The following is a 27,743-nucleotide window of genomic DNA, read 5'->3' as shown; positions in this document are numbered from 1 at the left end:
GTTCTTGAAAATCCCCTGTGAGCCGCCTAAATTTTGCAGTTGCATATAAAACTACCATGTTGGTGGTCTTGCTGCTAATGAGGAACATATTATTTATACCTATTCATGTGCAGAGCTAACACAAGATGTTCAGGCTTGTCCAGTGCATAATTGAGTTGAAGGATGGTGCTGAATGTGGTGTGCGCTGATATGGTGCAACTGTTGAGCCATACGGTGCAATGTGTTTTGCAAGTAAACTAGACCCCGACATCAATCCTAATATAGGTAAGTCTTCAGGTGATCATAGAACAGATTTTAAAACCTTTTTTTTCCTTCTGATCTTAAAAGTAATGCTTTTAACAAAGTTAAAACTGGACCCAATCAATGGACGCAAAAGATAAAAGCAAGTCAAAGAGGAATTGCAACCCCTGCCGGTTTACGGCAGCTTAGATATAATGTTTGTTCATCGACTACAAACCAATCCATATTGCGATTACATTCTGACTCTTTCATTTAAAGGAAGAACAACATGCAAACACTTCTGCAAATTATGATGTGGAGCTCCTCCATCAAAAAGATGCTCATACCGAACTACTCAGAAGTGGTAAGTCACAGTTTAGACTTTGCTTTGTCAATACTTGACACAAGTGCCATCAGCTTCTATAAAATTGGCGAGTGCTCGGAACAAAAAAGCCGATTAACCCTCCCCTTTAAGTGTTCATTCCTCTGGTTCCAAAAGCAGTTTTTAGCCAGTTTTTCTTTGCTAACTGGGGACTGAATTCCAACCCTCTCCTGACCGGCCTCCCACCTTGCACCCTCTGTAAACTTGAGCTGATCCAAACAAAGTGGGGGATGCACAAGAGGCCTGAGCTGGAAGACGTAGAGTTCTCTGAGGGTTGTAGGGTTACAGGAAGTTAGAGATAGGGAGGGACGGTTGTAGGGCTACAGGAGGTTACAGAGATAGGGAGGGACGGTTGTAGGGCTACAGGAGGTTACAGAGATAGGGAGGGACGGTTGTAGGGCTACAGGAGGTTACAGAGATGGGGAGGGACGGTTGTAGGGCTACAGGAGGTTACAGAGATAGGGAGGGACGGTTGTAGGGCTACAGGAAGTTACAGAGATAGGGAGGGACGGTTGTAGGGCTACAGGAGGTTACAGAGATAGGGAGGGACGGTTGTAGGGCTGCAGGAGGTTACAGAGATAGGGAGGGATGGTTGTAGGGCTACAGGAGGTTACAGAGATAGGGAGGGACGGTTGTAGGGCTGCAGGAAGTTACAGAGATAGGGAGGGACGGTTGTAGGGCTACAGGAGGTTACAGAGATAGGGAGGGACGGTTGTAGGGCTACACGAGGTTACAGAGATAGGGAGGGACGGTTGTAGGGCTACAGGAGGTTACAGAGATAGGGAGGGACGGTTGTAGGGCTACAGGAGGTTACAGAGATAGGGAGGGATGGTTGTAGGGCTACAGGATGTTACAGAGCTAGGGAGGGACGGTTGTAGGGCTACAGGAAGTTACAGAGATAGGGAGGGACGGTTGTAGGGCTACAGGAGGTTACAGAGATAGGGAGGGACGGTTGTAGGGCTACAGGAGGTTACAGAGATAGGGAGGGATGGTTGTAGGGCTGCAGGAGGTTACAGAGATAGGGAGGGATGGTTGTAGGGCTACAGGAGGTTACAGAGATAGGGAGGGATGGTTGTAGGGCTACAGGAGGTTACAGAGATAGGGAGGGATGGTTGTAGGGCTACAGGAGGTTACAGAGATAGGGAGGGATGGTTGTAGGGCTACAGGAGGTTACAGAGATAGGGAGGGATGGTTGTAGGGCTACAGGAGGTTACAGAGATAGGGAGGGATGGTTGTAGGGCTGCAGGAGGTTACAGAGATAGGGAGGGATGGTTGTAGGGCTACAGGAAGTTACAGAGATAGGGAGGGACGGTTGTAGGGCTATAGGAAGTTACAGAGATAGGGAGGGACGAGACCATGGAGGGATTTAAACACAAGGATGAGAATTTTAAACTTGAGGTGTTGTTGGATCGTGAACCAATGTAGGTCAGCGAGCACAGGGGTGATGCGTGAACTGGACTTGGTGCGAGTTACAATACAGGCAGCAGAGTTTTAGATGAGCTAAAGTTTATAGAGACGTTAAACCGGGGCCTCGTCTGCCCTCTCGGTTGGACTTAAAAGATCCCATGGGACTATTCAAAGAGCAGGGGAATTCTTCCAGTGTCCTGGTCAATGTTTATCCCTGAACTGACGTCACTAAAACGGATAATCTGGTCGTTATCACATTGCTGTTTGTGGGAGCTTGCTGTGTGCAAATTGGCTGCTGTGTTTCCTACATTTACAACAGCGACCAATCTTCAGAAGTATCTCATTGGCAGTAAAGTGCCTTGGGACATCCTGAGGTTGTGATTGGTGCTATGTAATTACAAGTTCTTAAGTCACATATATATTTTATGTAATATATATAATATGTTTTATACAATGGCTTTATAGAATATGTGAATGCAGGTATAGTAACTTCATAAAACATGAAAGTTCTTGAGAACCCAATAAAAGAAATCCATATCCAGCCCAAGAAATAAAGTATTTAAGGATATTAGCATGCTGAAGTATATATTGTGACATCTGTGGTATTTATTTTTGTAGTGACTGACATATTTTGTTTTTTTTTCACAGAAGGGAGGAACATGACACCGATAACATGTATGCCAAATTTTATTATCATTTGAATTAATAGATGTTGGTAAAATTATACAGATATTAACTTCTATATTGTGTTAGCCAGCTCACCTAGCAACTGCTGTAGGGTGGGATAAGAAAATATGGCCCCTGGAATAAGATGACGTTTGAAAAGTTAGGACGTTCTGATTCTGCTGCACATGACCTTTTATAGAAAAAGCTCCAGCTTTTATGTGTTCTGTTTTCCCTTTCTTTCCATGCTTCCTCCTTTAGACAGAAGGCATGATATTTGCAATTGGGCTGTGGGTTGCAGTCAAAGCCACTCTTGATCAGATAACAGGAGGTGAACTTTGTGCGGTGATGGGCTCCAATAATTTGCCAACCTGTTGAGATGGGGATCCGACTGAACTCACCCGGTCTAGTTCTCCAACAGACCTCTAAGCAAAACTTTTCCCATCATAGAAATCTAAATTCAAATCTAAATACATTTGAACTGGGGCCTACGACTGTAGGAGACTTGGTGTAGAGTTAGCAGGACAGCTGTTCTGAATGTGAAACCTTTGTGATTTAAGTTTAGAGCATCAATCATTAAGATGTTCAAAATATTATTTTTTTTTTAAACTGAGTGTTTATTTTCTCACTGGGTCACAAACCTCTTGCCACCAAGAGACCTGTCTCCAGGCTTCCACCAGTGCAGCCATTCAGCTATCCATTGGAGGCTCAATGCAGTGGTATGATAATGAGGCTTTTCCGAGTTGTCTCCCAATTTTTTTTTCCCCCGTTGGGCACCTTTTAGTGGCAGTGTGATGGACTAAGAAATCAGTGGAGTGGTGGGGGAGATAAGATCCTCCATTCGGTAGTTGTGTATTTGTTTTGTGCACAGTTTTAGTAAAGTTAAATTAAGCAGCACAGAAGAACATAAGAGTTAGGAGTAGGAGTCGGCCCCTCGAGCCTGCTCCGCCGTTTGATAAGATCATGGCTGATCTTCGACCTCAACTCCGCTCCCCCCCCCCCCCCAATCCCGAGTGTTGCTGATCATTTTGAAGAATTTGCTAATTTTAAATCGGCATAATTTTGTAATGAGTTTTGATTTTGGTGGATTAAAATTTTAAGTTGCTCGCTACTTGTATTTTTAAATGATGATTAAATCAGATTGGGCTACTGTCTTGATTATACCTTTTCCGTAATGGCACACAATTTTGAACATGTTAAAATATGAATTCCAGTTGAAATGTAATCATCTGCAGATACATTGGCATCGCACCATTCAGTGGAAGCACTCTCATCTGAGCCAGATGGTCGTTGGAACGTGCTGCATTGTCAGAATTGCTGCCTTTCAGATGAGCTGTTAAAATTGAGGTCCTGTCTGCCTGTTCAAATGGATGTACAAGATCCCGTGGCTTGTATGAAGAAGAGTAAGGGAGTTCTCCCAGAGGCCAACATTTACCCCTTGACCAACACCACCAAAACAAGTCACCTGGTCACTTATCTCATTGCTGTTTGTCGGACCTTGCAGTGAAGCACTTTTTCTTTCTTTCCTCCTTCCTTCCCTTCAACTGTTGCGAATATGAAGTTAATAACTAGTCACAGCAGCAAGGTGGTTTCCATGGTGAAACAGTAGCACATTTTATCCATTTTGAGAAAGATAAATGATGGGGCTCGAATTTAATTTGAATATATTTAAGTGCACTCATGTAGTTAAATTTTAAGAATCTATTGAACAGAAGACTCAAGTGCTGCAGGAATGTTAACATATTGTACAAAGCACATGTTCTTTCAAGCGTTTGTCTCCGTGGTTGTAATAATACACAAACATGTGATTCAGACATGCCGAAATCCTCCATAACAGAAAATGGCTCAGTCTCCCCAGTTAGTGTGTAAATATTCCTATCACATTTCTACATTGAGTTTGGATTTCCAATGCCTGCAGTGCAACAGTTGCAGCATAAGTTTGGATTTCTGTTGCTTGAATTCCTCTTCCTATTAGAAGAAAAATCTTAATATCACTTCTTCTAATATTTGTAGGTGACCACTTCAAAGGAAAGAAAGGTAACTGGTGGTGTAACTTAGCGTTTCACTTAACAGGTTTAGAATTTCTTCCAAAGTGATTGATGGAGGGTATGGAATGGTATGGCTCAAGTTTAGTACTGACCAGGAGTGCCCCTGAAAGTTATTTATCCACACTAGTGAGTCAGTGATGTATATATCAAAATGTTGGTGCAAATTTCTACTGCAGCTGTGTATAGTACAGCACATGAATCAATTTATATAGTTAATAAATATATAATTAAATCAACCTTGAACAATCTATGTAATTATTTAATTTTGACCTTTTGGGTACCTTACTTTAACAGATGTCTAGGCCATGGAGAGAGTGCAGCAGAGTTTCATTAAGATGATACCAGAAATGAGAGCCTTTAGTTATGAGGAGAGACTAAAGAAAATGGAGCTCCTTTCATTAGAACAGAGAAGGTTGAGAAGAGATTTAATAGAGGTATTCAAAACTATCGGGCATCTCAATAATAAAAGAAATCAGAAAATCTCTTTCCACTGGTTGGTGCGCCAGTAACTAGAAGGCATAAAACCAAGGGCACCATCAGAAGAACAAAGGGAGAGGTTAGGAGATGGTTATTTACACAGCGGGTTGTTAGGACATTGAATACTCTACCAGAAACAGAATTCATCATAGCTTTTAAAATGGAAGTGGATAAATATTTGAAAAAGAAAAACTTAAGAGTACGGGGTAAGGGCAGGGGAATGGGTTTAAGTGGAGGAATCTTTCAGAGAGCCGGCACAGGGCCGAATTGCCTCTTTCTGTGCTGTTACATTCTATGACTTAATGCAACCACCATCACCAGAATGGCCATCGATTTTAAAGTCAAGTATTTTATATTCTTGCATGGATTTTATTTGGAAGTTGCAGGTTAAGATTTATGTTAAATTGTGTCAGAAATGCAAAACATTGAATGCTTACTCTCAATAGGAAGGAATAGTTAGCACTCCTGCTCACTCCCAATGACTTGGCTGGGTTTCATCAGCTCTCTCCTGGTTCACTAGATGGAGTGCCATGTGTCAACAGACGGGCAAAACCTGGTCATGGTCACTTGATTCACACCTCCTGTTCACTAATCACAGAGCAGTGTTGATGGAAGCCATAGAGAAAGCTGTGGAACACATGCCCTGTTCACCTGGCTGAAGCTGTGATTATTATGTACCAAAACACTTCATTTAAACTATGTCTGAAATCCAGTTTGGCTGCAATAATTATGTGGTTAAGTTACCCAAGTCAGTTTGGATTGAATTCTAATGAAATTGATCTGTGTAAGTGTTGAACTATATTGTTTAAGTTTTTAGGATCTACTTTTCTATTTTTTTGATACCTCCTCTCTTCTAGAACATTGAGATTGAATTTTAGTTTGCTTTAAATGTTTTGAATTTTCCTTGTTCAAGCAAAATGCTATCTTCTGTTTGGTTTTATCTTGCAGTTGATCCACATCTATGCAGTGGCAATAGAGAGGGTGCTGCCAAAGACACTGTGACATTAAAGTGGTGTACCCCACGAACCAATAATGTTGGTAAGTATGAAGTAAGATTAAACTAGCCGGTGAAATTGATGCTGCTATACATTTCATCCAGTGAATTATTTTTTTTTAAAAACTCTCAGCTGTTGCCACTTAAATCCAGTTTTTTAGTCTGCTAAACCATAGGTTTCATTTTGGGATATTTTGGTCAATTTATCAAATTAGAATAAAACTGTTCCCTAAGTGGTATAATTATTGCACAACAAAGTCTGCAATTTTGTCTGAGTCTTCTAGACATTTATGGGTCGATATTAACACACAGGTGGGACCTGAGTTGAGGGGAGTGGGGATAATGGGTGCGAGACGCAGAGGCTTGTGTGGCGCGTGGGAATGTCCGATTTCAGCAGGGATGCCTCATCATTTTACTTTTGTGTTTCGCGTCTCCAATAAGTCTGAGCGGGCGTGATGCACACCTGTATGATGTGATTTCACCGTGACTGTTTAAAAGGCCAGTACAAAGTTGGAATTTGGAGGACCTGGGAGCATTCATCACCAAGCAATTGCAAATACGAGTTGGCACGCTCAAGGCGAGAATGGTGAACACGGGAAAGTGGTGCAAATTTTTCCAGGATGGTATGTTGCCTCCCTGGTGCCAGGGTCAAAGATGTCACTGAGCGGCTGCTGAACATTCTGAGGGGTGAGGGTGAACAGCCAGAGGTTGTGGTCCATATCAGTACCAACGACATCGTTAGAAAAGGGGATGAGGTCCTGCAGGCAGATTTTAGGCAGCTGGGAAAGAGATTAAGAAGCAGGACCTCAAAGGTAGTAATCTCTAGATTACTCCCTGTGCCATGAGCTAGTGAGTATAGAAATAGGAGGATAGAGCAGATGAATGCGTGGCTGGAGAGATGGTGCAGGAGGGAGGGCTTCAGATTCCTGGGACATTGGGACCAGTTCTGGGGGAGGTGGGACCTGTACAGTCCGGACGGATTGCATCTCAACAGAGCTGGGACCAGTGTACTCGCGAAGGAGTTTGCTCATGCTGCTGGGGAGGGCTTAAACTAATTTGGCAGGGGGATGGGCACCAGGATGTAGCATTGGAAAGGAGAAACAAGGTGCACAAACATAAGAACATAAGAAATAGGAGCAAGAGTAGGCCATTCGGCCCTTCGAGCCTGCTCCGCCATTCAATGAGCTGATCTTCTACCTCATCTCCGCTTTCCCGTGCTATCCCCATATCCCTTGATTCCTTTAATATTCAAAAATCTATCGCTCTCTGTCTTGAATATACTCAACGACTGAGCCTCCACAGCCCTCTGGGGTAGAGAATTCCAAAGATTCACCACCCTCTCGAGTGAAGAAATTTCTCCTCATCTCAGTCCTAAATGGCCGACCCCTTATTCTGAGACTGTGACCCCTGGTTCTAGACTCCCCAGCCTGGGGAAACATCCTCCCTGCATCTACCCTGTCAAGCACTAAGAATTTTGTATGTTTCAATGAGATCACCTCTCATTCTTCTAAACTCTAGAGAATATAGGCCTAGTCTACTCAATCTCTCCTCATAGGACAATCCCCCCATCCCAGGAACCAGCCTGGTGAACCTTCGTTGCACTCCCTCTATGGCAAGTATATCCTTCCTGTAATCCCAAACTGTAATCGAACAATGGGCTGCCTTTAAAGAGGAAATGGTTCGGGTACAGTCGAGGTATGTTCCCACAAAGGGCAAATGTAGGGCAACTAAAACCAAAGCTCCCTGGATGGCGAGAGAGATTGGGAGTAAGATGAAGCAGGAAAAGGGCGCGTATGATAGATGTCAGGTTGAGAATACAGGTGAGAATCAGGCTGAATATAGAAAGTTCAGAGGGAAAGTGAAAAAGAAAATAAGAGGGGCAAAGAGAGAGTATGAGAATAGATTGGCAGTTAACATAAAAGGGAATTCAAAAGTCTTCTATAGGCATATAAATAGTAAATGGGTAGAAAGAGGAGGGGTGGGACCAAAAAGGAGACCTACGCATGGAGGCAGAGGGCATGGCTGAGGTACTTTGCATCTGTCTTCACCAAGGAGGAAGATGCTGCCAAATTCATAGTGAAAGAGGAGGTAGTTGAGATACTGGATGGAATAAAAATTGATAAAGAGGAGGTACTAGAAAGGCTGGCTGTACTTAAAGTAGATAAGTCACCAGGCCTGGATGGGATGCATTCTAGGACGCTGAGGGAAATCGCGGAGGTACTCGCCATAATCTTCCAATCCTCCTTAGATAAGGGGGTGGTGCCAGAGGACTGGAGAATTGCAAATGTTACCCCCTTGTTCAAAAAGGGATTTAAGGATAAACCCAGCAACTACAGACCAGTCAGTTTAACCTCGGTAGTGGGGAAGCTTTTGGAAATGATAATCAGGGACAAAATTAACAGTCACTTGGACAAGTGTGGATTAATTAAGAAAAGCCAGCACGGATTTGTTAAAGGCAGATCGTGTTTAACTAACTTGATCAAGTTTTTTGATGAGGTAACCGAGTTGGTTGATGAGGACATTGCGGTTGACGTGGTGTATATGGACTTCCAAAAGGCGTTTGATAAAGTGCCATATAATAGGCTTACCAGAAAAGTTGAAGCCCATGGAATAAAAGAGACAGTGGCAGCATGGATACGAAATTGGCTAAGTGACAGGAAACAGAGAGTAGTGGTGAATGGTTGTTTTTCAGACTGGAGGAAGTTATACAGTGGTGTTCCCCAGGGGTCAGTACTAGGACCACTGCTTTTCTTGATGTATATTAATGACTTGGACTTGGGAGTACAGGGTACAATTTCAAAATTTGCAGATGACACAAAACTTGGAGGTATAATGAACAGTGAGGAGGATAGTGATAGACTTCAAGAAGACATAGACAGGCTGGTGAAATGGGCAGACACATGGCAGATGAAATTTAACGCAGAAAAGTGCAAAGTGATACATTTTGGTAGGAGGAATGAGGAGCGGCAATATAAACTAAAGGGTACAATCCTAAAGGGGGTGCATAAACAGAGATACCTGGGGGTATATGTGTACAAATTGTTGAAGGTGGCAGGGCAGGTTGAGAAAGCAATTAAAAAAGCATACGGGATCCTGGGCTTCATAAATAGAGGTACAGAGTACAAAAGCAAGGAAATTATGATGAATCTTTATAAAACACTGGTTCGGCCTCAACTGGAGTATTGTGTCCAATTCTGGGCACCGCACTTTAGGAAGGATGTGAAGGCCTTAGAGAGGGCGCAGAAAAGATTTACGAGAATGATTCCAGGAATGAGGGACTTTAGTTACATGGACAGACTGGAGAAGCTGGGGTTGTTCTTCTTGGAGCAGAGAAGGTTGAGAGGAGATTTGATAGAGGTGTTCAAAATCAGGAGGGGTCTAGACAGAGTAGATAGAGAGAAACTGTTCCCAGTGGCAGAAGGGTCGAGAACCAGAGGACACAGATTCAAGATGATTGGCAAAAGAACCAAAGGCGTTATGAGGAAAACTTTCTTACGCAGCGAGTGGTTAGGATCTGGAATGCACTGCCTGAAAGGGTGGTGGAGACAGATTCAATCGTAGCTTTCAAAGGGGAATTAGATAAATACCTGAAGGAAAAAATTTGCAGGGCTACGGGGAAAGGGTGTGGGATTAGCTGAAGTGCTCTTGCAGAGAGCCAGCATGGGCTCAACAGGCCGAATGGCCTCCTCCTGTGCTGTAACCATTCTATGATTCAAATCTTCCGCACAGAGGTACTATTGATGTGCCGCTGACTCATGCTAGGGATGATGGCAAATGGGGACATGGAAGTGGGAACTCCAGCCAAAGTGTTTCCACGTCTTGCCTGTTGCACCCCGCCCCCCCTCCCCCCCCAGTCAGTATCTGACATGCTGCCTCCTCTCCCGATGGCCGAGTCTGCCCTTGGACAGGCCCTTGCGGGCTCCAACACCCAGAGAGTGTCGACTGCGAGCATCACAGAAGTCAGCAGGGATCAGAATATTTAATTGGAGAAAATTTCTGCTCATCCAGAACTGTATGTTGGACAAGCAGTCTGACAATTTAGAGACCGCGGAGGGGTCGAGAGAAGAGGTAGTGAGGTAGAGCTGGGTGTCGTCAGCGTACATGTGGAAACTGACGCTGTGTTTTCGGATGATGTCGCCAAGGGGCAACATGTAGATGGGAAATAGGAGGGGGCCCAGGATAGATCCTTGGGGGACACCAGAGGTAACGATGCGGGAGCGGGAAGAGAAGTCGTTGCAGGTGATCCTCTGGCTATGATTAGATAGATAAGAATGGAACCAGGCGTGTGCAGTCCCACCCAGCTGGACAACGGTGGAGAGGCGTTGGAGAAGGATGTAGTGGTCAACCGTGTCAAAGGCTGCAGACAAGTCATGGACGAGGAGGGATAGTTTACCTTTGTCACAGCCACAAAGGATGTCATTTGTGACTTTGAGAGCCATTTCGGTACTGTGGCAAGGGCAGAAACCTAATTGGAGGGATTCAAACATGGAATTGCGGGAAAGATGGACACGGATTTGGGAGGCGACAACATGTTTAAGGACTTTGGAGAGGAAAGGGAGGTTGGAGATGGGGCGGTAGTTTGCGAGGATGGAGGGATCAAGGGTTGTTTTTTAAGGAGGGGGTGGTGACGGCAGATTTGAGGGAGGGGGGACTACCTCAGGAGAGAGAACTGTTAACAATATCAGCTAAAATGGGAGCCAGAAAAGGAAGTTTGGTGGCCAGTAGTTTGGTGGGAATAGGGTCTCGGGGGACAAGATGAGCACGGAGAGGTCAGGAGGGGAGATCGGAGAGAAACTGAAGAAAGATGTGAGTTCAGGGCTAGGGCTGGGAGGAACCTTAGAGGAAGTTTGGCCCGGTGGGCTGGGGGAAAGAAGGGAAGTGACAGAGGCAGCTGAACGGATGGTCTCAATCTTGGAGACAAAGAAGTCCATGAGCACCTCACACCTGTTACCGGAAGTGAGGGTGGAGGAGGCAGAGGAGAGGGGTTTAAGAAGACGGTTAGCAGTAGAGAATAGAAGCCGGGGCTTATCTTTGCATTCCAGAATGATTCTGGAATAGTGAGCAATTTTGGCAGACGAGAGCAGGGCCCGATAATGCTTTATGTGGTCCAGCCAGCTCTGGCGGTGAATGGCCAAACCAGTTGTCCGCCACATCCGTTCGAGTCTGCGTCCCTTGGACTTAAGGGAGCGAAGATGAGGGCTGTACCAGGGGGAACGGCCAGGGTGAGAGAGAGTGATTGTTTTAGTAGGGACTAGGGCATCAAAGGTGGTGGTGAGGGTGTGGTTGAGCAGATCAGTAGCTGCAGAAATGTCATGGTGAATGGAGGGCCAGAGGCTGGACAGTTGGGATTTCATAAATGCAGTTGGAAGAAAGTTTTTTCCAGGGGCGGACACAGAAGGTAGTAGGGTTGGTGGTGGGGGGAGGGGGTGGAAGGGGGTTGTGGGTGGAGAGCGATACGAGGAAGTGGTCAGAGATGGCCTTATCTGCAATTGACATGATGGGAGCAGCGAGGCCACGAGAGATGGCAAGGTCGAGGGGGTGGCCGTGAATATGGGTTGGGGAGTTTACATGGAGGGAGAGATTAAGGGAGGATAGGAGGCTAGTGAACTCAGAGGAGAGAGAGCATGATGAATTGAGATGGAGGTTGAAATCACCAAGGATGAGAAGTCGTTCGGTGCAGAGACTGAGGGAGGAGAACGGTGAAGATATCTCAGTAATAACATTTTTATGGTACTTGGGCGGGCGGTAGAGAACGAGAATTTTAAATGAGAGGTGAGAGGGGTGGAATAAGGTGAGATGCTCAAAGGAGGAGAAACTGCCGGAGGAGTAGGGGGACAGACCAAGGTGTGATTTGGTGATGAGAGTCACACCGCCACCACGGCGGTCTGAGCGGGGCAAGTAGTGGAAGGTATAGCCAGGCGGGGAGGCTTCATTTAAGGGTAAGGTGTCATCACTCCTCAGCCAAGTTTCCGTCAGAGCCATGATGTCGATGCAATCATTCACGATAAGCTCATGGATGGCAAGGGCCTTGTTCACAAGTGAACGGACATTTTGGAGGGAGATGCGGAGAGGGTCAGTGGTGGCTGCCCCACTGCCAGCATCCACAAGGTCAACGCTGGGGGGGATGAGTTGGATGGGGAGGAGATTGGCAAGATTTGCCCCCAGTGGGCGCGCTGGGTGGGAAGGTCGGCGAGAGAGTAGGATGGGACAGCTGGGGTTGCTGCTCATAAGGCGGCAGCGACGAGTGCCTCAATAGGCCCTTCGTAGGATGCCAAGAGAGGCACAGAGGGAAGCTGTGAACTTATCTAAGAGCGAGTCAAGCCTGGGACGGCGGCAGGAGAATAGGAAGGTCGAAGAGTAATGAAGGATTGGGGTAGGGATTTGGGAGGGCAGTGTATCTGAGAGAGGAGAGATGAAAGGAGGCATGACGACAGGAGAGAGCATTCAGGGAGGGATAGAGATAAAAGGAAAATAGGGGGGGAAAGTGGAATGGCTTGGGTCCGGAGCGGCAGCCAAAGTGCGCACGCGAATGGACACGGGAAAAGCTCAGCTTACATAGGCCTGGTTAAATGGAATGCATATTTCCTGGTAGCAGGGACTAGGTTGGGGACAATAGTAGGGAGACCAGGGCCCGAGTCAGAGATCCCATGGAAGGACAAGCCAACGTAAGCAGGATGGGGCCGGTACGGAGCATCGATGAACTGCTGTCCAGAGCAGGTGAGTGAAGTCCAGAAGCTATTTGAAGGGTAGAGAGTTCGAGGATGGAGGTTGTTGCTGTAGGAATGAGAGTCGGTAGCGGTGCAGAAAGATGGCTAAATTGGCGCAAGTTGGAGGCCACCGTAGATCAAAGCAGCGGAGAGAAAGTAAAACCACAAGCCAGCGACCAGCAAAGCTGAAAACCGGTAGAACGAGTCACTGGACAGCAAGTGAGCAGCAGCTGCTAGCTACAAGCCAGCAGAGCTGAAAAAACAGTAGAACCAGTTCAGCAGAGACCCAGCCGGAAGTTTAAAGGTAAAAATCATTTTGCAGCAGAGATAGAGACACAGCAGTTAAGTCTTGCAGTGTAATCCAGTACAGAAACGTAGTGTAATCCAGTGTAGTTCAAAGCAGAAACGTAGTCTAGATGTCCGGAGAAGATCGGAAACCAATTTGACAAAAGAATTCCGCAGCTTAAGACTTGAAGTGACTGAAAAGCAGAGCAGCACCACAGCCGCTGTGTCAAACCGTGCAGTCAACGAGGTCCTGTCCGCGAGGAATCCAGTGATAGAGGGCAAGTTTCCCAGAGTTCCAGCAGTTGAAGGAGCTCAGTGAGAACAAAGACACACCGGGGGATGGGCAGTGGACTCTGCAGGGGGAGCTTTAAACTTGCAGTTTGTGCTGAAATGCCTTCACTATCAGAGGCAGGGTATCTCAAGCAATGGAAGAAAGGAGATTGGGGGAAGAAAGGGCAAAAGATGGCAATGGATGACCATGGATACAGTTGAAGAGAAGAGCAGTTCAGGAAGGGGCTGCCAGCCCAGGAGCCACCTTTCCTGCTGGGGACTACAACATCTGGTTGTCATATGGCTCATCACAGAATCACAGAAACCCCACAGTGCAGATAGAGGCCATTTCGGCCCATCGAGCCTGCACCGACACATATCCCACCCGATCCCTGTAATCCCTACACCAACACATATCCCACCCTATCCCCGTAACCCCACGTATTTAATCCCCCTAACACTAAGGGTCAATTTATCATAGCCAATCAACCTAACCCGCACATCTTTGGACTGTGGGAGGAAACCGGAGCACCCGGAGAAAACCCACGCAAACACGGGGAGAATGTGACCGGTTGTCATATGGCTCAGGTTATAGCGCTCTTGGTGTTCAATGGTGAGGTTCCTCAGAGGTGTCATCAGCCAGGTTTGAAGGGGGTATCCTTTGTCGTCTGGCAGTCACCCCTTAAGGGTATTTCCAGGTTTGAACAGGTCGGTGATGTTGGACTGCCGCAGTATGAAACCATCATGGCAGCTCCCAGGGAATCTGGCATGCATAAACCTTTTCTTGTGGTTGCACAACAGCTGAACATCGATGGAATGATTTCCCTTGCAGTTGATGAATGCTCTTTGGTTGATCCGGTGGTGCTCGGAATACCACGTGTGTTACCATGGCACCCTGCACCTGTGGGAAGCCAACCAGAGAAGCAAATCCGAGTGCTCGCGCGTTCTGGCTGTTGTCATCACAGGAAATTTACAGAATTGCCGGCCCTGGCAAACAATCCACCAGTCACCTGCCTTGTGCATTTATGTGCAGCTGGCTGCGAGACCCTATATCTATCTCCTGTAGTGCCCTGTAAGGAACCCGAGGTGACAAAATTGAGGGCGGTGGAGACTTTCACAGCAACTGGCAATGCGTGGCCACCAGGACCAGCAGGGAGCGGGTTGTCTTCTAGGAGGCTGCAGATGTCTGCCACCACCTGACGTGACAATCTCAGCCTTCGGAAGCACTGCTCTTCCAAGAGGTCAAAGAAGCTGAGCCTCTGTAGATCCTGTTAAGTGGGTAGTGCCTCCTGCGACCTCGGCCCCTCTGTCGCTCCCCTTTCTGTTGTCCCCCTGCAGCTCCCCCCACAGCCCTTGCTGCTGTGACTGCTGATTGTCTTCCTCATCTGAAGTCCAATCAATAGCAGCCCTGGCACCGCCCATCGTGGTGTTCTCTGAGAATCTCCAAACTGAGCAAAGTAAATCTCTCACAACTAAAGTAACCTCACCAAACCATTTGCCAGAGGGAACTGAGAAAGCGGCTGTGAGCACTGAACCTTTATTTATATCGGGACTCCTGAACTTTAACCATCCCCATGAAGTGCCGCTCAATCTCGATTCAGTTTCACTGACGAGTTTCCCAAACCCCGGTGGTAGAAGTGTCAGTAGGAGAGCATTTTGGTGACAGTGACCATAATTCGGTGAGATTTAAGGTGGTCATGGAAAAGGACAAAGATGGACTGGAAATAAAGGTTCTAAATTGGGGGAAGGCTGATTTTAATATGATAAGGCAGGATCTGGCCAAAGTGGACTGGGATCAGCTACTTTTAGGAAAATCCACATCAGAGCAGTGGGAGTCTTTCAGAAAGGAAATAGTGAGAGTACAACGCCAACATGTTCCCGTAAAGGTCAAGGGTGGGACCAACAAGCCCAAGGAACCCTGGATGTCAAGGGATATACAAGAATGGATTAGGAAAAAAAGGGAGGCTTTTGGCAGATACAAAGGACTAAAAACAGTGGAAGCCCTAGAGGAGTATAGAAAGTGCAGGGGGGTACTTAAAAAATAAATTAGGAGAGCGAAGAGGGGCATGAACAAACACTGGCAGGCAAAATAAAGGAAAATCCTAAGGTGTTTTATAAGTATATTAAGGGCAAGAGGATAACCAGGGAAAGAGTAGGGCCCATTAGGGACCAAAGTGGCGATCTGTGTGTAGAGCCGGAAGATGTAGGTGAGGTTTTAAATGACTATTTAAGAGAAGGACGATGTAGGCATAGAAATCAGGCAGGGGGATTGTGATATACTTGAACAAATTAGCATTGAGAGGGAGGAGGTACTAGCAGTTTTAGCAGGCTTAAAAGTGGATAAATCCACAGGCCCAGAAGAGATGTATCCCAGGCTGCTGTGTGAGGCAAGGGAGGAGATTGCAGGGGCTCTGACACAAATTTTCAGAACCTCTCTGGCCGCAGGGGAGGTGCCAGAGGACTGGAAGACAGCTAACGTAGTACTATTATTCAAGAAGGGTTGTAGGGATAAACCAGGGAATTACAGGCCAGTGAGCCTAACATCAGTGGTAGGGAAATTATTGGAAAAAATTCTGAGGGACAGAATTAGTCTCCACTTGGAGAGGCAAGGATTAATCAAGGATAGTCAGCATGGCTTTGTCGGGGAGATCATGTCTGACCAATTTGATTGAATTTTTCGAGGGGATGACTAGGTGTGTGGATGAGGGTAGTGCAGTTGATGTAGTCTACATGGACTTCAGTAAGGCTTTTGACAAAGTCCTGCATGGGAGACTGGTCAAGAAGGTAAGAGCCCATGGGATCCAGGGCAATTTGGCACATTGGATCCAAAATTGGCTTAGTGGCAGGAGGCAGAGGGTGATGGTCGAAGGTTGTTTTTGTGACTGGAAGCCTGTGTCCAGTGGTGTACCGCAGGGATCGGAGCTGGGTCCTTTGCTGTTTGTTGTGTACATTTAATGATTTAGATATGAGTAAGATATCAGTAAGTTCGCAGATGACACGAAAATTGGTGGAGTGGTAAATAGCGCGGAGGGAAGCCTCAGGCTACAGGACAATATAGACAAGTTGGATAGATGGGCAGAACAGTGGCAAATGGAATTTAACCCTGAAAAGTGTGAGGTAATGCATTTTGGGAGGACTAACAAGGCAAGGGAATACAAGAAGTCACACAACACCAGGTTATAGTCCAACAGCTTTATTTGAAATCACAAGCTTTCGGAGCGCTGCTCCTTCGTCAGGTGAAGTGGAGAAATATAGTCAGAATCATGTCAGATGTTTACAGGTAACCTTTCCAACTGCCATTTATCACACCTCGGCAGAGAGAATAATCACAGCAATCAAAGGTGTGAATGGTGTCCAAACAGGTCAGTCAGGGAAACATTACATCAAAGAACAATGAGGTGGGGTCACAAGGGGTCAAATATTGCAGATGCTGGGGTCTATGAAAAACAAAAAAACAGACAAAAAACATTTTTTTTGCTGGAAATCACAGCAGGTCCGGCCGCATCTGTGTAGAGAGAACAAGCCAATGTCGACTCGAGTCTGGATGACCCTGCGTCAGGTGGGGTTACATGTAGCGTGACATGAACCCAAGATCTCGGTTGAGGCCGTCCTCATGGGTGCGGAACTTGGCTATCAGTTTCTGCTCGACGATTTTGCGTTGTCGTGTGACGCTATCAGCTTCTGTCGCGACACTACAGACTTCTTACAGAAACTCAGCACCCACGGACCAGTTGAACCAGGAACACTCCTCGCCACGATGGACGTCTCGGCACTCTACACCAGTATCCCCCACGATGACGGCATCGCTGCGACAGCCTCAGTACTCGACACCAACAACAGCCAATCTCCAGACGCCATCCTACAACTCATCCGCTTCATCCTTGACCACAATGTCTTCACCTTCGACAACCAGTTCTTTACCCAAACACACGGAACAGCCATGGGGACCAAATTCGCACCCCAATACGCAAACATCTTCATGCACAAGTTCGAGCAAGACTTCTTCGCTGCACAGGATCTCCAACCAACGCTATACACCAGATACATCGACGACATTTTCTTCCTATGGACCCACGACGAAGAATCACTGAAAAGACTACACAATAACATCAACAAGTTCCATCCCACCATCAAACTCACCATGGACTACTCCTCAGAATCGGTCTCATTCCTGGACACACGAATCTCCATCAAAGACGGACACCTCAGCACTTCACTCTACCGCAAGCCCACGGACAACCTCACGATGCTTCACTTCTCCAGCTTCCACCCTAACCACATTAAAGAAGCCATCCCCTATGGACAAGCCCTGCGAATACGCAGGATCTGCTCAGACGAGGAGGAACGCGATGGACACCTACAGACACTGAAAGACGCCCTTGTAAGAACGGGATACGACGCTCGACTCGTCGATCGACAGTTCCGACGGGCCACAGCGAAAAATCGCATAGACCTCCTCAGAAGACAAACACGGGACACAACCAACAGAGTACCCTTCGTCGTCCAGTACTTCCCCGGAGCGGAGAAACTATGCCATGTTCTTCGCAGCCTTCAACATGTCATCGATGACGACGAACACCTCGCTAAGGCCATCCCCACGCCTCCACTACTCGCTTTCAAACAGCCGCCTAACCTCAAACAGACCATCGTTCGCAGCAAATTACCCAGCTTTCAGGAGAACAGCGACCACGACACCACACAACCCTGCCACAGCAACCTCTGCAAGACCTGCCAGATCATCAACACAGATACCATCATCACACGTGAGGACACCACCCACCAGGTACATGGTACATACTCATGTGACTCGGCCAACGTTGTCTACCTCATACGTTGCAGGAAAGGATGCCCCGAAGCATGGTACATCGGCGAGACCATGCAGACACTGCGACAACGGATGAGCGGACACCACGCAACAATCACCAGGCAGGAGTGTTCCCTCCCAGTCGGGGAACACTTCAGCAGTCAAGGACATTCAGCCTCCGATCTTCAGGTAAGCATTCTCCAAGGCGGCCTTCGAGACACACGACAACGCAAAATCATCGAGCAGAAACTGATAGCCAAGTTCCGCACCCATGAGGATGGCCTCAACCGAGATCTTGGGTTCATGTCACGCTACATGTAACCCCACCTGACGCAGGGTCATCCAGACTCGAGTCGACATTGGCTTGTTCTCTCTACACAGATGCGGCCGGACCTGCTGTGATTTCCAGCAAAAAAAAATGTTTTTTGTCTTTTTTTGTTTTTCATAGACCCCAGCATCTGCAATATTTGACCCCTTGTGACCCCACCTCATTGTTCTTTGATGTAATGTTTCCCTGACTGACCTGTTTGGACACCATTCATACCTTTGATTGCTGTGATTATCTCTCTGCCGAGGTGTGATAAATGGCAGTTGGAAAGGTTACCTGTAAACATCTGACATGATTCTCTGACTATATAAGCTGTGTTTTTGTGCATTTCTCCACTTCACCTGACGAAGGAGCAGCGCTCCGAAAGCTTGTGGTTTCAAATAAAGCTGTTGGACTATAACCTGGTGTTGTGTGACTTCTTACATTTGTCCACCCCAGTCCAACTCCGGAGCATCTCCACACCAAGGGAATACAAGGCAAGGGAATACACAATGAATGGTAGGACCCTAGGAAGGACAGAGGATCAGAGGGACCTTGGTGTGCATGTACATAGATCCCTGAAGGCAGCAGGACAGGTAGATAAGGTGGTTAAAAAGGCATATGGGATACTTGCTTTCATTAGCCGAGGCATAGAATATAAGAGCAGGGAGGTTATGATGGAGCTGTACAAAACGCTAGTTAGGCCACAGCTGGAATACTGTGTGCAGTTCTGGTCGCCACACTATAGGAAGGATGTGATTGCATTGGAGGGGTGCAGAGGAGATTCACCAGGATGTTACCTGGGCTGGAACGCTTCAGCTATGAAGAGAGACTGGACAGGCTGGGGTTGTTTTCCTTGGAGCAGAGAAGCCTGAGGGGGGACCTGATTGAGGTGTACAAAATTATGAGGGACATAGATAGGGTAGATAGAAAGGAACTTTTCCCCTTAGTAGAGGGGTCAATAACCAGGGGGCATAGTTTCAAGGTAAGGGGCAGGAGGTTTAGAGGGGAATTGAGGGAAAACTTTTTCACCCAGAGGGTGGTTGGAATCTGGAACTCACTGCCTGAAAGGGTGGTAGAGGCAGGAACCCTCACAACATTCAAGAAGCATTTAGATGAGCACTTGAAACGCCATAGCATACAAGGCTACGGACCAAGTGCTGGAAAATGGGATTAGAATAGACAGGGCTTGATGGCCGGCACGGACACGATGGGCTGAAGGGCCTCTTTCTGTGCTGTTTAACTCTATGGGCTGGATTTTCATTGAGAAGTCGGGTAGGAGGCGGGACTACAACTTTCGGGGTTGTAGTCCCGCCTCCATCGAGTTCTAGCCAACCCACGCGATTTAGACTTGATTGACTTAGTTGAGCCCGCCAATTAAGGGCCACCTGGCAACAGGTGACGTCACAGATTAATATTTCACCTGTCAAGACCTTTTGACAATTCAATTCAATTTTGTCATTGTGCAGTACACACGTTGCTGCATATATGAAATGTTGATTTTTACGAGTCCTCCCAACATTGGAATAAATATGGCATAACAATGATAAAATACTAATAGAAATACAGTAATAATAAATAAAACAACAGTAATAAATAATAATAAATTATTCGTTCATGAGTCTTATGGCCTGGGGGTAGAAGCTGTTTCGAAACCTGCTGGTACGAGACCATATGCTTCGGTATCTCTTACCGGACGGGAGCAGGGCGAAGAGGTTGTGGCTGGGGTGGCTCGCGTCTTTGATGATTCTCAGGGCCTTTTCATCCTCAGATGAAATATCAGCGTTTGACAGCTGTTTGAAGCTGTCAAACACTGACAATCTGTACTCCAGGTTAATTCCTTCCTCTCAGGATGATTTAGAGATCTCCCCGGAGCAGAAAGCTGAATGCTGCAATTTTTGACAGATCACGGCCATTCTGCTTTCTGTGCTGGTGAGATGAGGGACTCCCGAGACCTGAAGGAAGAAAGGTAAGTAAAGGTATGTAAAACTCCTTTAAACACTTTACACACACCAAACACACTTACCTTTGTACTCATGCACCCATCACTCACCTGAACACCGGACATCTCGACCCCTCCAAGCCCTTCAGACCGACGGCCCGCCTCGCTAACTTGGCGTGGTTTGGAGCCGTCGGGAATTCCACACTTCAACATTAAAAATAGGGATTAGGCTAAAAACTGCCTGTTAACAGGCAGTTAATTGGCACTAATCCCTTCCCGCCTCGGGGTGGTGGGTCCCAGTGCGGGGCGGGCATGAGCCTCCTTTGAAACTGGCATGGAGGCGGGATGGGGTCGGGACCCCCGATTTCGGGATTTTAACCCCCCGCACACCTCCAATCCCGCCTCCACGGCCTGATGCAGGGAGCGCTAATTTTAAATTGCTGACAAAATCTCATGAAAAGAGTCTCATTTAAATATTATGACGATGGGATGAGAGGGTTGGCCTATGACAAGAGATTGAGTAGATTGGGCCTCTAATCTGGTGTTTAGAAGAATGAAAGATGTTCTCATTGAAACATATAAGATTCTGAGGGGGATTGACAGGGTAGATGCTGAGAGGCTGTTTCCCCCTGGCTGGAGAGTCTAGAACTAGGGGGCATAGTCTCAGGATAAGGGGTCAGCCATTTAACACAAAGATGAGGAGGAATTTCTTCACTCAGGGTTGTGAATCTTTGTAATTCTCTGCCCCAGAGGGCTGTGAATGCTGAGTCGTTGAGTATATTCAAGGCTGAGATCGATAGATTTTTGGACTCTAGGGGAATCGAGGGATATGGAGATCGGATGGGAAAGTGGAGTTGAGGTCGAAGATCAGCCATGATATTGAATGGCGGAGCAGGCTCGAGGGGCCGTATGGCCGATTCCTGCTCCTAATTCCTGTGTTCTTATGGACCCACCTCTCGAAAGTGGGTTACTCGGCCGCCCTTATCTCCACCACGGTTAAAACTAAAACGGGCGTGTTCATGGGGGGCTGAGGTTGGGTTTCCTGAATTTGCCAATTTAGCACCCCCACCCTCAACCCTCTTCTGCCCGTGGTTGGGGGGTTAAAATTCCATCCGTAATCTTTTTAACAGCATTGCGAGTATTAGGGGCGAAATCCTAGTTTTTATTTGCCAGATCGCAAAAGTAACGAGTTGACCGCGTTCGGCAGCATCTCCAAATCTGCAAAGTTCACCATCTAGAATGACGAGGGCAACGTTAAATGGGAATACCACCACCTCCAAGTTCCCCTCTTAGTCACACGCCATCCTGACTTGGACACTTATTGCCATTTCTTCATTGTCACTGGATCAAAATCCTGGAACTCCTGACCTAACTGAATTGTAGGAGTACTTTCACCACACTGACTGGAACACCTTCTCAGGCAGTGAGAAATGGTCAACAAATGCTGGTCTTGCCAGTGGTGCCCACATCCTGAGAATGAATTAAAAAAAAACACATCTTTGGAGTAAAGGAGAAGGAATTTGGAGTGCATGAACCAGCTTGGCATGTTCTGCTGTAAAGCATGTATCCGTTTTTGGCTGTTGCTACATTCTATTTTTTAAATTTTCCATAGTCCCATTTTAAGGAACTGGAAGCTGCTGTGGCACGTTTGGGTGCACGTCCCTGAACTTAAACAAGTTCATGTGCTCGTGCGACCAGTTCCTGTGGTATTTGTACCACTTTGCCTTGGTACTGCAATTATAATTTCTCCTGTGCTCGGCAGCATTGAGCATGTTTTGCCAGGTGGAGGTGGAATGTTTTGCCTCAGTGAGAGAGTGCATCATGTTACTTCTAAACAACAGTTCAGAATGATTACTTTCATTTATGTAGAAGAATGTAGGTTTCTCTTATCCTTTTTTATGTGATATGATAACACTACTATATTAAAATGTGTAATATAAATATTTCTTTCAGAGTTGCACTATTGCACAGGCGCTTACAGAATATCACCTGTAGATGTAAACAGCAGACCCTCCTCCTGCCTAACAAACTTTTTACTAAATGGTGGGTAATTTTGTCATATTTGATAGCTGAAGTGTCTTTGTGGAAGTATAATGGCAGAGTACAATGTGCTATGTATTAAATTGCGTGCTAAACAGAATGACACACTGTGTTGCATTAAAAACTCCTTTCACCCTCAGCATCACCTTCTGCCAAATATCAGGGTGATGCTGTGATTTACTAAGTGTAATTTTAATATTTCTGTGTAAGCAGCTCTTGCAGCAAGACTCTAATTGGCTAGAGAGTTGATACTTGTGACAACGGTAGGATTTAATGGCCAATTAAGTGAGAAGTATGTATGCGTGTGTGTGTATATATAGCTAGCTTACTGCAGCCATTGTTCCCATAGCTGCTCCCTGCTGTCTATGTACTAGTTACTTAGTTTTGTTCATGAATTCTACGTAAAGGCCCAGATTTTCCAACTGGAACGTAATGTAACCCATTTAAAATGAACGAGTTACCATTACAATCGGAAAACATAGTGTTTAAGTTGTAAATGTATTACAGAAACCAGTGGTGAGATGAGGTCATGCCCTTTTGTAGAACTGCCTCCTGAAGGTTGGTTAAATAAACCCTGGCTTTAACCTTGTCTAATTAAACAGTAATGAATGGGACTGTATCTCGGCGTTACTGCATTTCTTTTGGACAGGGGCCAAGCTACGTGTCCAGATTAAAAGCAGCACCACTTTCATTTCTATTTACTTTACCTTGCTGTTTCTTCCAGTACAAGTGACCAAACATGATTAGTATTCGAGTGCATGTTGCTGTTGTGTGTTTAACAATGAAACAGGCATCTGGTTATGCAGATGTCAGAGCTCCTGCCAGCCCCACTGAGTTGGGAAACTGCACAAGGAACTTAAAGAGAAGGGCAAGTATTCAACAGGGACCTTGAATTTTTTTTTAAAAACTGCAAATACTGGAAATACGCACAAAGTCCATTGGCACCTGAAAAGAGAACCGACAGGTTAATATTTCAGGTATAGCCCCTTCGTCAGAACCTTTATCATGTCTCCCTTTGGCCTTTTCACCAATGAAAATTAGTTTAATCATTTGAGTCCTTTGTAAACGAGTTCCTTAAGCCCTAGAATCATTCTGCTTACCTGCACTGAACCAAGTTCCAGCCCAAATGTCTCCCCCCCCCCCCCCTTCACCCCTACTCTATCTGGTAAGATTTATTTGTTTGCATGTGGAGCTAGGATTACATTCAAGAGTGGAAAAAAAACAAGTGCCAGGTAATCAAACTTTGAGCACAGATGAAGTGGCGGATGAACTCATGAAGGGAATGCAAGCATGTGCGGACTTTTTTTTCCCTCCGAGTAAAGTTGCCCAACAGTATAGAAGGTTGAGGGGCGATCTGTTCGAGATGTTTAAAATGATAGCGGGATTTGATAGGATAGATACAGAGAAACTATTTCCTCTGGTGGGGGAATCAAGAATGAGGGGACATAATCGTAAAATTAGAGCCAGGCGATTCGGGAGTCAAATCAGCAAGCACTTTTTCATGCAAAGGGTAGTGGAAATCTGGAGCTCCCTCCCCAAAGGGCCGTGGATGCTGAGGCTCAGTTGGTGCTTTGAAGACTGAGGTGGATAGATCTTTGTTAGCTAAGGGTATCAAGGGATATGAAGCTAAGACGAGTAAATGGAGTTGAGATATAGATCAGCCACGATCTAATTAAATGATGGAGCAGGCTCGAGGGGCTGAATGGCCTTACTCCTGTTACTATAAAGAAGCCAGCTCTTCTGAAAGCAGCAGTGCTAAATTCTAATGCTAAACGCTAGGACTTACTGTGTTTTGGATGTTTCTATTTACTGTCCATTTTAGAGGAGATTTTTTTTCCCATTTGTGTGCATAGATTCAGTCCCAGACCCTGGAGATATTTGTGGCTAATAGAACGTCTATTTTGGTTCTGTTGTTCCATTGCATCGCACGTCCTTTGCCCATATTTATGTATTGCAGCAATTTGCGACTGTTGCACATCTTAATGATTTTGTGCTGACAATGCTCAAGGTTCACAAATGTAGTCGGAATGTTAACCCATGGAAAAAAAAGGACAAGGAAAGCTCATCAAGCCCACCTCAGCCAGACAACAGTGAGCCCTTGTACACAGGACTACAGTAGCATAGTGATTATGTTACTGGACTAGTAATCCAGAGATGATGACAGAAAACGCTGACAAAACTCAGCAGGCCAGGCAGCATCCATGGCGAGAGAAACAGAGAAACGTTTCAGGTCGAAGACCTTTCGTCAGGACTGGAAAAAAGCAGGAAATGGAACAGATTTTAAAGCAAGTTTAGGGGCTGGGAAAAGGGGGAGGGGATGAAAGAACAAAAGGGAAGGTCAGTGATAGGATAGAAAGCAGGAGAGATTAAGAGACATTGAGAGACATAAAGATATTCAAGGCGAGAGGAGGTGGTAATGGGACAGGTTAAGGAACAAAGGATGGCTCTAGATGAAGTGTGAATTGCGCTGGCAGAGTGAAGGACAGCTGCCATGTGGGAGGGAAGAAAAAAGGCCAAACAAAAATTGGATTAAAAAAAATATATATATATATTTTTATATATATATGTGATAGGGGCCGAGGTTATGATCTGAAATTGTTGAACTCTGTGTTAAGTCCAGAGGGCTATAAAGTGCCTAATCGAAAGATGAGGTGCTGTTTCTCGAGCTTACGCTGAGCTTCATTGGAACAATGCAAGAGGCCGCGGACGGTGAGGTCTGAGTGGGAATGGGGCGGTGAATTAAAGTGACAGGCCACCGGGAGCTCGGGGTCCCCCTTACGGACTGAACGGAGGTGTTCCGCAAAGCGGTCAGCGTTTTCTGTTGTTATTTCGGATTTCCAGCATCCGCAGTGTTTTGCTATTGTATTCGTAATCCAGAGATCTGGACTGGATCCAGAGACGTGAGCTCAAATCCCACCTCGGCAGCTGGGGAATTTAAATTCAGTTAAATCTGGAATTTAAAAAAAGCTAGTATCAGTAATTGTCATACAAACCCATCTGGTTCACTAATGTCCTTTTAGGATTGGAAGTCTGCCATCCTTACCTGGTCTGGCCTATATGTGACTCCAGCAATGTGGTTGACTCTGATGGCGGCTCACCACCACCGTCTCAATAATTGCTGGCCTTGCCAGTGATGCCTAATAAAAAAAAAACTACCCCACAATCTTGTGGGAGAGTGAGCAAACCAAAGGAAAAAATTTGACAAATTCCGGAAAAGTTCCGCTCCGGAATACTGTGGTACCTTTTAACTTGTCATCATCACAACCAACTAGCCCTCTATAACTGGAAATATCTTTGTCTCTCAGCAACATGTCTCTTTTTAAAAGGACTGTAGCAATTCCCTGCCACCGTGTGTTTCAGCAGTTTGTTCAGAAGGCAGTGACTCTCTGTGAAGTACTTCGTGACAATCTATGGATTTTATAGGATGCCTTCTAGTCCGATCATCCCTCTCCACCTCAAGTAACCAATCTAAGTCCAATCCCTTCATCATTTGAAGCACTTCAATCCTGTCCCTTCTTAGCCTGCATTTCTCTAAAGGACATGGCCCAAAGGCTTGAAGCCTGTCCTCATTACTGAGGTTAGATATCTTTCTGGTTGTTCTACACTTTCTATAGAGCCTTGATATCCTTCATGTGCGCTGACTGGAACTGAATACTAATACTCCAAGCTGTGGCTCAGTGGGTAGCATTCGTGCCTCTGAGTCAGAAGGTTGTGGGTTCAAGTCCTACTCCAGACCTGAGCACACAATCCAGGCTGACAATCCAGTGCAGTACTGAGGGAGTTCTGCACTGTCGGAGGTGCCGCCTTTCGGATGACACTTTAAACCGAGGCCCCATCTGCTCCCTCAGGTGGACGTAAAAGATCCCATGGCACTATTTTGAAGAAGAGCAGGGGCGTTCTCCCCGGTGTCCTGGCCAATATTTATCCCTCAACCAACATCACTTTAAAAAAAAAAAAAAAAAACTGATTACAGGAAACTTTCGATTAACCAGCACCTAAATAACCGGAAATGTCGGTTAACCGGCAAAATTCAGGAGTAGGTTCAGGTAAGTTTTATTACTTGCCTTGCTCCATGTGTTGCTGTGCAAGGGTGTGGCTGCAGCTGTTGCTAAGCTACAGAGACGCTTGCAACTTGTGGCCATTGTTTTGAAGTTGTGGGTTTGTTGCTTTATACGGAGCTCTCAGCTCCGTATCTTTTACTATAGCGTTCGGTTATCCGGAATTTTTGATGAACCGGCACCACGTCGGTCCCGTCCGTGCCGGATAAAAGAAAGTTTCCTGTACCTGGTCATTCTATTGCTGTTTGTGGGAGCTTGCTGTGTGCAAATTGGCTGCAGCTTTTCCTACATTACAACAGTGACTACACTTCAAAAAGTACTTCATTGGCTGTAAAGCGTTTTGGGACATCCTGGGGTCGGGAATGGCGCTATATAAATGCAAGTCTTTCTTTCTTGCTTCAGTTTGTGCTTGATGGTCTGAGCAATGCAACCTAAAATTATTTTCTGATCCCGATGGCCACCTTGCACTTCTTTAATGAATGGTCACCTACTAACCCCAGGTCTCGCGATCCACTAACAGGTACCTCTGCATGGTATAAGCATGCCTCACTTGGGGTTGGTAATCCTTCCTTCTGCTTCACTTCCTGGTGGATCTAACCCCGTCCGTGCCTATACATATACAGGCGTATCCGGTGCTAACTTTCCCCCTTTATTCTCACACATGCAACTGTTACATATTGCTGATGTACTTAAAGCATTTGCCTATATCTGACTAAACTTCTTTAACATTTGAGCTTTGACTTAACACTTTCTCAGTTTAAAAGGCTTTTTTGTTAAGCCTGTAATGCTCCTCCTCGGCCCTTGTCTGGTTTTCCCAAAACTTTCCCCTCTCTTTCTTGGGTGTTAAAAGCACAACCTTTACACTTAATTTCACAAACTAAGGCCCTTTTCCTCACCTATTCCAGTGCCTGACCAATCAAGATGACTCATTGCAAGTATTTCCGTTGAGGTCTCAATCACCTTAAACAGACATACCTCAAGGACTTAGGAGCAGATTTTTGCTATTGGATAATGAACAGGCTCGTTCGCTGATAAATTCCTTTTCCTTTCCCAGCCTTAAATCACGATAGACCAGAAGTTTGGCTTTCCTGTAGGTCGCTCCCTGATCTTACCCAGACATTGTAACTCCTCCATTAACTC

At 46.0% G+C, this 27,743-nt stretch overlaps 1 protein-coding gene across 3 annotated transcripts in view; it reads left to right on the top strand.

Moving 5' to 3' along the window:
• The window catches only part of ints13 (integrator complex subunit 13), a 73,767-nt gene that overhangs the window by 23,584 nt on the left and 22,440 nt on the right, over nt 1–27,743 (top strand). For 2 of the 3 annotated variants that reach the window (XM_086009953.1, XM_086009954.1), the window contains 4 exons: nt 499–583; nt 2,657–2,683; nt 6,145–6,234; nt 22,459–22,548. In XM_086009953.1, the coding sequence (XP_085866079.1) occupies nt 499–583; nt 2,657–2,683; nt 6,145–6,234; nt 22,459–22,548 (292 nt within the window). The remainder of the gene's footprint in view (nt 1–498; nt 584–2,656; nt 2,684–6,144; nt 6,235–22,458; nt 22,549–27,743) is intronic. The other variant, XM_086009955.1, reaches the window with a different exon arrangement.

Source organism: Somniosus microcephalus, chromosome 17 (assembly GCF_052327205.1).
Source record: "Somniosus microcephalus isolate GS21.2 chromosome 17, FLI_Smic_1.0, whole genome shotgun sequence".
NCBI classification, from domain to species: Eukaryota; Metazoa; Chordata; class Chondrichthyes; order Squaliformes; family Somniosidae; genus Somniosus; species Somniosus microcephalus.
This window is presented reverse-complemented; position numbering and strand designations above follow the sequence as displayed.